The sequence below is a fragment of the Centrocercus urophasianus genome, unplaced genomic scaffold (genome assembly GCF_019232065.1).
Source record: "Centrocercus urophasianus isolate 14NV4802_14NV808 unplaced genomic scaffold, USGS_Curo_1.0 seq_28, whole genome shotgun sequence".
In the NCBI taxonomy this organism is placed as follows: domain Eukaryota; kingdom Metazoa; phylum Chordata; class Aves; order Galliformes; family Phasianidae; genus Centrocercus; species Centrocercus urophasianus.
Genome location: NW_024884844.1, coordinates 8,888,406 through 8,901,866, shown reverse-complemented (window position 1 = coordinate 8,901,866; position 13,461 = coordinate 8,888,406). Strand labels below are relative to the sequence as shown.

Genomic DNA, 13,461 nt, shown 5'->3' with positions numbered 1-13,461 from the left:
AAAATGTTTTTTCGAGTCAGTGGTAAAGAGAAAACCTGTTTTCCTTTTTTCCTCCACCTGGTCATTCCACAGTCTCTTTGGTGAACATGAAAAGCTGTTTTTCCCTCATCATCTATGTTTAAAGTATGGAATTCCTCCTTAAGGTTTAACAAATATGCTAGGCCTTCATTTGGGGCATGGCAGAGGTTTCTTAGTTAGGAGACCTTTTCACATAGAAAGATACAGAATCTTATCAATGTGTTTCTGGAAGTAATACCTGAGTGAAAGTTTTCCATCTTCAGTACCTTCATACTGAAATTTTATAAGAATAGAAATACATCAGTAGACTTGAGTTTTTGACTAACTGGATACATGGAAACTCCATAAGACATGGACTCATTTCTAAATATACATATTGTAATAAAAGTAGTAGTGGATGGAAAGACTACACCACTGAAAAATAGGAAAGATAGCCTGGGGGGGGATAAGAGAGCTTTAAGCAATATGTATAAACACATCACAGATGGTACCTGCCTCCAAGTACAATTCAATATATATTATCCAGTAATGCTGCTGGAGATACCACCAGACAAAATCTTCTTTTACATATGACACTGTGTCAGGTCCAAGTTCTTATTGGAAGTAACAAGAAGAATAACAACTGTGATGGATGATAATATCCTATTAGACTCGCTTGTTTGATTTCTGAATGATCCCTTTAAGGACATTCAGGAGGTGATGAAAGAAAAATACTGCATTTGTTATGGAAGCGGTTAGACTCTGTATTTGCCTATGCAAAGGCAAATCGTCTTCTCAATCCTCTCCCCATCACTAAAAAACAATGAAATATGTACAATAAAATATGAGGTCTTCTCATGATGAATAAAAATTTACTATCAGTTTAGATTTTTAGAAAAGAAGCAAGAAAAAACATCATTTCTTATTTGGACAAAGAACAAAAACTGACCAGCTAGCAAATGAGACACACTGAGTATCAGATGGGGAAAAACAGTAACAAAGGTTTTCTGTCTTTCCTTTTAAATGTGGCTATACTGACAGTTGATAGGATTCTCACTTCCTAAGGACTATTGCAAATCACCACCACAATTGCCTTGGCATGGCAGGAATAATTTACACCTCATAGAATTGCTGTGCAAGTTTGCTTTTTCAGTGACCTAATAGAAAAAAAAGACATACTTCTTTCTCAAACAGTAAAGGTTAGAACTGTACAAACAAGGAAGAGATATCTTAGAGTCTTCTTTCCACTAAGGGGAGGGCTTGCCACTTTTAAGTTGTACTGAACCTTAAACAAAGCAAAAACTGGCAAGTGAACACATGCTAGATACAGGGTACAAATTCTGTTATGAATGATGTTGGATAAGGGTTTCTATGACCTGCTCCAGCCTTCTAGGGTAATTCACAATACTAACAAAGAACAGAGAAGCATGGCTGAATTCGGGTAAAGCTTACTGCTTACCAGTGTGCCACACACTAGAAGCATGGACTACAGAAGTTGCAAGAAGGATAAAGATGGTCAAGAAATGTTACACACCTGTCATCAACAACACTTTTCTTACTTTGAAAATCATAGACATCATATACTTGAGTAGAACAACTGAGAAATTTTTGTGTTAGCAGACAAGGTGGTACCAGATGTTTGGAAGAGGTGAAGCAGCAACTATGCATGGACTGGACAGAGATTAAAAGAGGCCTGATTTTCTATAATCTCAGAGCCTGTGCAGGATGCTAGGATACAACTGGGCACCCAGGAAACATTTGCTTTGGCTTTGTAAGTAAATAAATCTAAGATATGATGTTGTGTTCTTATTATCTTTGTATCTCTGCTCAAAAGCATATTCTGCAAGAGCACTACATACAGTAAATAAAACAGCCTTAGATGAATTATTCATCGTGCATCTGTATCTACTCATTATTCTTCTAAAAGGAAAATAACTCGCTTCCAGGATCCAAAAATTGTCTATCTGCTCAGAAGTTGTGACAATATTATTTTTGCTTTCCCCTTCAAAACACAAGAAAGTCTGTGTATCAACTTGAAACACAGGCTGAAGCCATATCCAGAATAGAGTGTGACATCTTTGTTTTTATACTCTAACCAAGAACTAAAACCACAGACAAATGTGTTCAGCTACAGAGGGCAGGTTACCTGATACACAAGAAAGAAAGAAAAGTGAAGTCCAAAGAAAACTAGCACAAAAAAATTTAGCTTCGCCATCCTTCAGACCTCACCCACACAAGTACACCTACAGAACAAGCAGCAATTCACTCCTAGAAGGCTTTGGCTCCAGGCAGACCCCTTGAGGACTAAGCTCTCCTGCTCCCACCCTGATGCCAAGAAACACCTCCCTCAGTAAGAACAGACAGATACAAGGGAGGCACCAGCTAGCCAAGCTTTCTGATGACTGTGCAGTGAGGATTTATTTTTAATTCTTTTACTCACATCTACTTGTGACAGACATTTCAGAACAACTCTACACACATACCTTCCTTCATTCGGTGCATTTCGGCTTCTACAGTGATCTGGACACAATAAACCTCACGGGTTTGTATGCCACCTCCACAAAGCACTGCATGCTTACGATGTCGAGGGCTCTGCTGGTCGAAGAGAGACACTTGGCAAGCTTTCCATTCAGAAGTCCTCCAGGAAAACCTTTGGGAAAAAGAGAGACCAAGTAAAACAAGAATGATTTTAGAAAAAACTATGGGTGAGGAGGTGCTAGTTCATTACTCGGCAAAATACAATTGGTTTAATATTTATGGTAGCACTCCCGTGTTCAAAACAGGGAATGTTCTGAAACATTCTGAAAGTTAAATATATGAAGGTTAAGTATTTGTTATTAGCCTGTAGTACTCATGTAAACTTTTCACATAGCACTGATCTCTGAAGTGTTCACAAGCACTAAATCATTCTGACAACACCTTTGAGCAGGATGCAAAAAAGGAACGGAAATTAAGGGGTTCGATTAAGTGTGAAAATGAGTTTTCAAACATGTGGCTCCAACCACTATACCACCTTTCTCAACCAAGAGCTGAACACGTCATTCTAAAATGCACTTAATAGGTAAAACCCTACGTATGTCAATGAAGCTCCAAGCACCAAGCAGCTTTTCTGTAGGTGACAGCTTTGCAATGGCCTAGGGTACTATCAATTTCTCCAAAGGATTGCCTGTGGTAACTCAGTTCTATTGCTTTCCTTTTCAGAAGTTGTGATACGCAGCAAGGTCTGTTTTCATTCTGTATTCAGTTCACACCTAAAGAGTATAAATGGTTCTCAAGAAAGGATAACATTCTTGGGCACAGGTATGTGAATGCTGTATTGACAATCAGCATTATTAATTATCAGCCTAAATGCCAAGAAGAACTTATTAAAATCACAGGGGAAGTAGCATGGGGAACAACAGAAAGCAAAAACTATTTCTCATCATGTCCAAAAACAGAGCACTTTTCTAACACAGCAGCTTTCACATAGGAAGATCATTTTAATTAACAGATCACAGTATCGGTGTGGTAAGGTAAGTAAGAGCTCAAAGTTTTCCTTCCACTTTCTGAATCTTAGCCAATATTATTCCTGTGATCAAACTGTTTACACTTCTGCCATTTCATTCCTTTGCCCCTCTGTATCTCACAGTTCTCTTTTTCCATACAAACTTCACTGTTCCAAAATATGTAAAATAATTTCCTTCTTTTAGCTTCAAGCCAAATACTATGGCAGATGTACAGTTGTTAAAAACTCTGTGCATTTGCCTGCTAACTGATCGCTGCCAGCTCAGCACAACGGGGCGTCTCTGTTCCATCTTGCAGTCTTTGTATTCTGTACTGCAAATATCCATTCCCTGACTACAGCTATGGCAAGGACAAGAGCATCTCAAAACTACATGAAAAATAATGACATTATTTTGCCTGAGCACATACCAATATTCTCACAACATGTTGCATTGCAAATTTGGGCATAAGAATTACTTTTAGCCCCAGAGCACTTACAAATTTTGTAAGATACTAATGGAAAACATTTGTGAACACTGCCACTTACTTTCAATTTACAGGTACTTTTCAGATGAGCTGTCAGGCTCTCTTAATTAATACACAGTATCGTGTGCAAATTTGGATACGTTCACAGGGTTTAGTGACAGCAGAGGAAACAAAACAGAATACCCTTTTCACACAACCAATATGAAATAACTGAACTCTAGCAACATATAAAGCACAGCCATGGATTTTTGTTATAGTGCTCTGCTTGTGGAATTCCTAACTGCATTTTTTTGGGCATGCAGTGTTAAATGCTAACTTCTTGTTATAATAAAGACGAGCGCTATTTTTCATCAAGCACTGGGCACAGAAAAATTCCTCCTCCACAGCACCTCAGGACATTGTGCTGCTCAGGTCTGTATTTCACAACCAGAAGCCTAAATATAGAACACACATCTTTTCTGAGCTATGGCAATACTTGTTATAGGGTAGTGTTTCTTAAAATAATCATTGACTAAAGAAAAGCTCATTATTAATATGTGGGCTTAGGGAGTCAGCTGTGAATTCTGGATCTCACAGACTCATTTCCAAAGGTGCAAGCACCTGCTTCCCCTATTCAGAGCAAGCAGTGGGACTTAACATCTACGAAAATTAGGCCATCAATGATTAAAATTATGCAAAATAACTAAATCTGAGCTCAGAGATAATTAAACCTCATCAGCTTCTGAATCTAAAAAAAAATCCCTGTAGATATCTACACAGAGTAACCAAATCTCTGCTGCACCGCAGAGCAGTATTTAATGAGCAGCCGTCAGGTGCAACTGCCAGCACTGGTTCTTCTGCAAGCAGCTTGAAAACTAAATCCTTATCAGCCCATCTTGCTTTCTCCCAGCTGGGCATGCCCTAAGCTGCCTGGAGCTTTCTGGTAACAAATCCTGACCCCAAGCATTAGCTGTTTAAAAGGTACACGTTTTCACAGCCATTAACAAGTCAACTACACTAGAAACATATCTGACATATTGTTATCCCACTGAGTGCAAAACCTGTCTCTACAGAAGGAAGCAGTGCTCTTGGACAGCTTCTGATGGACTCTTTGCCAGGTTTTATGCAGCTGACACTTGCTATCAATTTGCCCATCTATGGGCTGTTCTAGAGACAAGGAGACTTAGCACTGCTGAAAGAAAAAATGACTGCATAATCTCCATTCAAATTTAATCAGAAGCTTGTTAATAGCAGTTAATAGCAATTGACAAAGAGCAGAGATTACTGAGATTTCTTACAGGGAAACACTTGGGCTTCCTCTTGAATCTTAACCTTTGGATAGTACTTGCAGGTTACTAGCAGTACCCACTGTAGTGTTACCATGTGACTGATTTCTCCAAAACATGACACCCAAGCCCACAGTTACATTGTTAGAGCAGACCTGATCAAGGTGCACTGTATCAGAACTAGGCTCAGGGGATAACACCACTCCACTACTTTGTTCACTGTCTCTATAAGAGCACAATAAACCACAAAGTGAAAGGGATGCATTTGAATCAACAAGACAGGCCAGCTTCAATGCATCTGTGTGATTCCTATGCCAAAACCTGTGAGTGGTGACAAAAATGGTAATAGATTCAACACCAACTCCTTTCAACATCTAGTTAGATGATTTGATGAAAACCCAGTATAACTGCAGTCCCAGCTGTGACCCTAAGCCTATTAAAATGGCTAATAACAAAGATTTGTATTTGTTTTTGACTTTCCAATAGGCTTGTTCCTTTTTTTTTTTTTTTTTTTTTTTTTTTTTTTTTTTTTTTATGACAGTGTTTCAGTTACAGTAGGTCTGATTACTTCCAAAGACTGACAGTCACCACCACCAATGGTTGGAGTGCTGGTAGAGAACACCTAAAATGGGAACCTCCAGAATCCACATGCAGTTGTGTCAGTTTGCTTAAGAAAATGGGCAAGCAGGAGCTGCCTGGGGTATCTAGGAAGAGACTGGACTGATAAAGTCAAGATTTTCACATCATAAGCAGTGCTTGCTAACCAGTCAGCTGGGGAAGCAGAAGAGGTGTTTCTTTGTGTGTCTGCTATGATCAAAGCAAAGTGAGCTCTCGCACTGCAACAGTCAGCATCAGCCACAGGAGAAATGCCCAACCTGGGGCTGGAGAACTACAGCTGCAACACAGCTTGTTCTGGATCAGAGGGGAGGCAACAAGGCTGTCCAGACAAACCAAGGGCAGCTCGGGGTGCCAGAGACCAGGGAAGTTCAAAGGGCTGGAGAGTGGTGCTGCCTCCACTCCCAACGTGCAATCCCAGCAGCATACCAGCTGAGTTCTGAGAGCTTCCGTTCACGTCTTCCCACTTCACACTAATACCTTGCCTTTAATTAAGACATATAATGAGCCCTACAATGTGATAGCATCACACCCATATCTCAGCAGTAATCTCAAGCCTTTTGTAAAAATCAGGTCTTAAAATTTTCCCATTTTCCATCATTTAAGTTCCAAAAAGCTTTGAATTTCCAACAAAAAGAGAGGGTTTGTGTTTTTTTTTTTTTTTTTCTAAATCCCTGTCTTGTAACATAGCAACCACACCAAAACGAAAGATTGAAAGACATAATAATAATTCTGGAAAATCTATCTATTCCCACTGAAGATGTAAGCTACGCATCAAGGATACAAGTGATATAAAACATTGTTTTAAAACTGATGACTCAGTGACAGCTATGTAACAAACAACTGCTCAATGTCTTCTCGATTTATAGTAACCTCTTGGTCTCTGCAGTCTCTAGGACTTATCCTCTTAGTGCTGAAACGAGTTTTATACCTATACATGCCTGTTCTCTTTAATTGAACTACCCCAAATTTATATGACAATAAAGGAGGTAGGATCACCTCGTATGTGTTTAAGCTTTCTAAGCCCTTAATCTAATCCTTTTAGAATAAATAACCAAAAGTAAAACAAAGTACAAAGCTCAGGAGCCCTACCTGCACTTAAAATGCTTTATTTTCTTGTATTTAAACTATTGATTAAAGAGGTTATAGTAAACTTCAGCCTTAAAATTAAAAGGCCTCCCCATTAAAAGTGAATTTAATACCAGTATCGCATACCTGCGATGAGACCTTTAACCTGCAGCCTTGCCATGGATGGGAACATAACTTCACCCACTTTCCTCTGCTGAAAAGAAAGCTGTAGGTACCACCTCCTGAACTGCTGCTTTTCCACGTGGGTGGATGTGGAGGATGAAGATGTGGGACACAGTCTGAGAAGCACACATTCATTCAGTCAAAAGGTGACTGCTGACCTTCCAGTGAAAAATAGCCACTAGAGGAAAATGCCTCTTTCTCTTACACAGAGACGTGCTTTTTCTGGCCAGTGTTCTCACCCACTGTCTTTGGCTTGACTGGAGCATGATTGGGAAAATCCTCACCAAGAGAACAAAATTTAAAGAAAAGAATACTTCCAGTCACCGATTCTCAAACTCTGAAACCAAATTACTGTAGAATGTAATGCGGACAAACAATACCCTATGCCAGTGCTGATGCTTAAATAACAGATTTTAAAATGATTGATTTCATAGCATAAAGCTGTGAGCCCCAGAGCCATGCAACTGCATGTACCACAATGTAGCAGCTTCTCATTCCTGCTTGTTTCTGAGGTACTGAATGGACAAATCAAAGTCTACTAACCAGAAAGCAATCATAAAATTCTCTGTAACATTGCTTAGTGAAAGAAGGTCAATCTATCACTTGCATTTTGAGATACTACATCCCTAGAAATTAATATTAACTAAATACCAGAGATTTTCTTGCTATGTTTTCTGGCTAAGTGGTTCTATTAACCTGTAAGTCCCATGTTACTGTTCCAGGCCAGCTTATTAGACAGTTTATCCTATTTCACAGAGATACTCTACTGTAAAGGTTGCCTGAAGGACTGAAGATGTGCAGGTGTGGCAGAATGAGGAATGTTTATGAGTTCATATTCTCATGAAAACCATGGCATAGCAGCAATACACTGAAAGAACAACAAGTTTCCTTCTGTATCACAGGAGGCACCACAAGAAAGTTATCAGCATTATGCAGATCCTCACATTTCGGTCTCTCCTGGCTCTACATCAAGACCTGACAATCTGCACTTTAATATAGTGCAGTATCAAAAAACACAAATGCTGAGAAACAAGGGGCAGACACGTTCTGCTCACTCCTGATCTGCTACCAGCTGGCATACCCCAATCAGGTGTCACCTGCACGCACACTCCTATACAAAATCAGCGAGACAATGTGTTAATCTATTGTCTTTGAAATTGGTGTGCATCTGGGCAGGAGCAAAAATCACTCTTCAAAAGCCTTTTCACAGGATGTAATCAAGCAATGGAATTTTTTTTTATATATACTTTCTCTCCTTCACTAGCAGGGTGCATTAAAATGTTCAGCATTTGATTTGAATGAATTCAACAATACAGTGACACTTTCACAGGTTACACTTTCCTAGAAAATGTCTCTTGCAAAAGTGTTATCAAAGCTTTTGGCAGTACCTGGCAAAGCACCATAAATTCACAACTTGATCACTGATTAGTCCTAATAAACAGAGTTATTCACAGGGAGATCTGTCTACATGTGCACAAAATCTTAATCTTGAAGCATTTTACAGTCAATCTCAGAACGCAAAATTAAGCTATATTTTATTTTCTTTGCAAAGCAAACAATTTCCCCTCCAGGCTAGCCTGGCCAAGCGCTATGGCACAGATCTGCACACCAGAAAGGTGAGTTCCTTACCTTCTGTCAGAACAAAGAGGGCCATAAACCAAGCAAAAACTTGGGGGCTGTGAGGTTTTCCAGTTTAAAAATATCCAGATGGAATCTGAGACTTGCTCTTTACCAAGCTGCTATCTCTGAACAGTTCCCATTTTCCTTATGGAGGACTGGGATTTTGCATGGGGAGATAAAGGGGAATCATTAAATCTTATGTAAAATTCGTGGCTGCAAGCCCAATAAAAGCACAGCCATGGAGACCTGCCCAGCCTCTGTGCAGCTGAGGAAATTCTCCAAACCAGCAATACGTAGAAAAGCGCTTTCAGTGAACAAGAGTATCCGCTCTCAGTTTTTAAAATATGAAAATATAAGCTGTAGTGAGTATAACTGCAATTTATTTCTATATGCAAGTGTAATCATTGTAATAGCAATAATGATAATGGAAACAATTACAAGAACATTAGCAGTAAATAAGGCAAACCATCGTTAACAATCATCAAATCAATGATCTCTCAAGCACAGATAGAAAGTATGATGTGCGACCCTGTCCATACACACACACAAACACAGAGCAAGGAAGCATAAGATCACACCAGAAGTTCAGAAAACGTGGGTTAAAGCTCAGGTACCTGGGGCAAGGCTTCAGCAGCTCTCTCCCTCCTGTGCTGCAGGCTTCCTTCTCCTCCAGCTCCGGACAGAGCTTCCCATTTCCCATGGCCACGCTCCGCACACTACGGTGCCGGCTCCGAAAGCCCGGGGTGAGATCTCCCCAGCTGCAGGTCTGTGAGCAGGAGCTCCACGCTGACCACTCAGATGTTTCACAGTCTTTATCAATGACACAGGTCTTGGAGGTCAAAGGTGCAGCATCTTGTATACAAAGGCTGAGATAAGAACAAAGTAAAACAGCTGTGGAGGTTATGCTTACAAGATCTTAACATTTTTTCAGCCCAAACCCCCAATTATTTTATCTACATTACCATATGACAAGAAGACGGTTTCCAACTAAAAGAAGGGAGATCAAGAGTGCATATAAGGAAAAGGTTTTTTATGATCAAGGATAGTGAAGCAGTGCAATAGGTTGATCAGAGATGTTGTGGATGCCCTGACATTCCAAGTCAGACTGGATGGGTCTCTGAGCACCTGCTCAAGCTGCAGACATCCATATTCAGCGAGTAGGACTAGATGAACTTCAAAAGACCCTTCCAACTTGAACAGTCCTATGATGCTAAGAAATCATAGTCACTTAAGGGTGAAACAGAAGACTTGCATCAATGCCAGTACAGTGAATATAAGAGGAGCTGCAAGGCGCACACTGCATTTCCAGAGAGTTGTGAGTGCAAACGTTGAGCCACTCGCAAATAATACACCTAATTTATTTCAAGTTGGAAAAGATGTAAATGATGCTGTGCTTTTAGATTTCACACTTTAACCATGACTGAAAAGAAAAGGCAAGCCCAGGAGAAGAGCTGCCATTGGTAAATGCCTCCATCAGCCTGCAAACACTGCTAGCTGGCCAGCATCAGTCCATCCCAGTGTCAGCACGTCCTGGTGAGCAGCTCTGCTCTTTTATGAAAGTAATTAGGCTCTCATTAACATGAAATATTCCGGTTCTGTGAGGCTGTTACCAAGCAAATGCTGTTAAACAAGGTCAGAAGGTTTTCAAACCTGACAAAGCACAGGAGACTCTGGCACGCTGCAACTGTGCATGTGTTTTTGCACTCAGTTACATTACTTAACCATTTTGATTATTATTAGGACATAATCCTCATTCATTTTGTAACACATCAAGAAAGGATCAATGCAATGGAAAAATAAAAGGAGAGCTGACAATTGTAGATGTCCGAGACTGCTCTGTCCTGCCTGACCACACAGAGTGCAGCTGCTTCTGATTCACCTCCACCTCACAGCAGCTAGAGATCATCCACCAGGTCACAAGGATGGGGGGGGGGGAATCTCTGCTGTGTCTGAGACCTCAGATAACTGGCATCAACAGAGCTGGAAAGCATACACCAAAAAATGACAGACTTACAAATGAGCAAATACATCACTGGAGCATCACAAATGATCGATCAGATGGGGGAAAAAAGGAGGGGAAAAAACAATGAAACCCACCAAAAAAAAGTCACCAGAAAAAAAAGAACTAAGAATTCCTAATTTCTGCCTAGCATTATAAGCATGACGCAAACCGCTCCCCAAAATTAAGACCATACATGAACTCAGTGTGAACTCTCTTTAAATTCGTCTCCTCCAGTTGCTCAAAGTCAGGCTTTTACCAACTGTAAGGAACAAATACATGTGCACTTAAAAGGTGTGAAATCCGGAGCTGCTGCCAAGGAACCAGTTATTACCTCACTTAATATTACTTATAACACAGTTTGACTAGGCTAACTTTCTCCACAGAAAATACTCTGGGCAATCATTTCAGGATTGCACGGCAATCTCATAGGGGGAGCGGAGAAGATAACGGGCATCCATTCGCCTCTCTTCCAATTTAGAAACTGGTCCATTTTTCACAAAAGTCAATAGGAGTATTGCCACTTACTCGTGATCAGGCTTGACTAGCTTGACTATATCCTGAATTACTAGCACAATACAGCATTTAGTGACTTAAATTTACAGGTTTTTTTGTTTGAAGTACAACAATTTTTGTCTCACTTTCATCGCGTACATAATAGCAGGATGAATCTGCTGAGGTTTAACAGCTGCATGAAGCAGGAACAGCCTCTGATGCAGCCAAAAAATTCTTCTCATTTATATCCAAAAAAGATTTCTTATGCTTCTACTACATGCCAAACACAACCAAGGCAAAGCTGTACCTGGTGCAAAACATCAATACTATTGAATGGAGGACAGAAAAGAAATAATAATTGTATCTGAACTTGTGCTGAGCCAGTGATTTGGAGACTTGGCTGGAACATTAGGTTAGGAAGAGTCACACCAACTGTTCCCTTATTTCCCTCTCAGTACTTTTTGAACACAGTAATCAGGTGAGCCAGCAGCACCACAATGGTAACAGGGAACACAAATTCCTGCTTCTAAGTAGATAAAATACTGGCAAATAGAAGTCATCCTATGTGGTTATACCAGAAAACTAGAGCCTATCAAAGAACATGGCAAGGAGGACAAGCAAACTCACATTCTAAAGAGTAACTGATATTCTGCATTCAGATACCAGTAGGAAAATCCAAATCCATTTTTGGGGTAGCACCACTGTAAATGACATATTTAAGTCTGGGTTGATCTTTGCTGAAAAACCAAAGAAAATGAAACCTTTAAAAATCTGCTTTAGGGTTTTCTTCAAAATTAACGTTGCTAATTGCTGATACTGCTATCCCCAATTCTTAGTAAGGCAAGAGTTACCACATCTGTCCAATGGATTTAAGCAGATGCTGACAAGTAGGCTGCAAAAGACATCTCTGCCCAGCAATCGCCCTTTCTATTTGCAAGGCTTTCAGGTATGGGAAGACTGAACAGCTCATTCTTTCCCTGAAAATCCCTCCACTGCTCCTGCTATAAACGGCTAGTAAGAGAACTTTGTTGACCTTAAGATGAACAAGATGTGGAGCCAGCAATTTCCTCCCTTCTGCTGGGGAAGATATTTTTGAAAGAGAATTGCACACAACTCCCTAACAGCAAGTGAATCCAATTAACTCATCCCCACTCATTCAGAGCCTCAAAGCCAAATTAACTGTGACACTAAGCAACACAAATGCAAACGTAAAAACACACTGTTCTTCTGCATGAAATTCAGACACATTCTTTCATGTCACAAATGTACTCAGAACAATCTGATACAGAGAACGCTCAAGATGTGTGAGACATCCGTTGATCTCAGCCCACAAACCTCAGTATCCAAAACTAGCAGGGAAGGAAGGAAGTCCTGACGATGGGAGACGTTTTGTGAGCCCAGTTTTTAAACTTTCCACAGATTAATGTATTCAGGTTAGAGTTTACCAGAGTAAATCTGGTAATGGTAACATTATAACGTGCTTACACATGATGCTTTCTGTGTTACAGGGCTGGACTGCTGAAGGGAAAACTGCAGGAATTGTTTTGCAATGCATGTTAAGCCAAGTTATTTGTGACAGTGTTTCCAAAACATTATTCTGGTTGAAAGGCTAAAAGCAGTCACCATTTGGTTTTTTAGTGTGCTTGTAGTAAAAACAAAGTCAACAAGATTATTCTTTTTAAATACCCCTGGAATGGAGAATCTCCTCTATTCACATTAGCTCAGGGATTCATTTCCAAGCCTGAGCACCGAGGCTCAGTCCGTACATGTGCTGGGAAGGATATGAATGCACACCTCCTCCCCCAGAACAGTCACAGCCATCACATGTAGGTGTATTGCAGCACAGCATTACCTCCTCTCAGCTGTAAAATGTTGTACTCATCTACAGAAAGTAGAAGTCTGCAGAAAGTACAAATAATTTTTCTGAGAAATGTACAGCAGCACAGTGGTTAAGTGCAATCCACTAGGAAATGGATCATGTGAATTCAAACTACAGAGGCAAACAAAAGAACTGGGTACTGCTCAACCACATCTTTGCTGGACACCTTAATTCCTTGACTGAATTCAACCTGAATTTTCACTTACAAAGGCAAAGTAAACAGGATCCCAATCCAATTCTGTTGTATCATCATCATCTTATATGCTGCATGAAGAGTTTAAGAAACACATATCTGAAAAAGATGTCTAATCCAGATGAAGGGAAAAGGGAAGGGAAGGGAAGGGAAGGGAAGGGAAGGGAAGGGAAGGGAA

At 40.1% G+C, this 13,461-nt stretch overlaps 1 protein-coding gene across 1 annotated transcript in view; it reads right to left on the bottom strand.

Annotated features, from left to right (window-relative positions):
* THSD7B (thrombospondin type 1 domain containing 7B) overlaps window positions 1–13,461 on the bottom strand; it is a 244,865-nt gene that overhangs the window by 178,198 nt on the left and 53,206 nt on the right. Inside the window, exons 4-5 of the mRNA XM_042827458.1 lie at window positions 9,332–9,583; window positions 2,481–2,647 (exon numbers count right to left, since the gene is read on the bottom strand). Coding sequence (XP_042683392.1) covers window positions 2,481–2,647; window positions 9,332–9,583 — 419 coding nt within the window. The remainder of the gene's footprint in view (window positions 1–2,480; window positions 2,648–9,331; window positions 9,584–13,461) is intronic.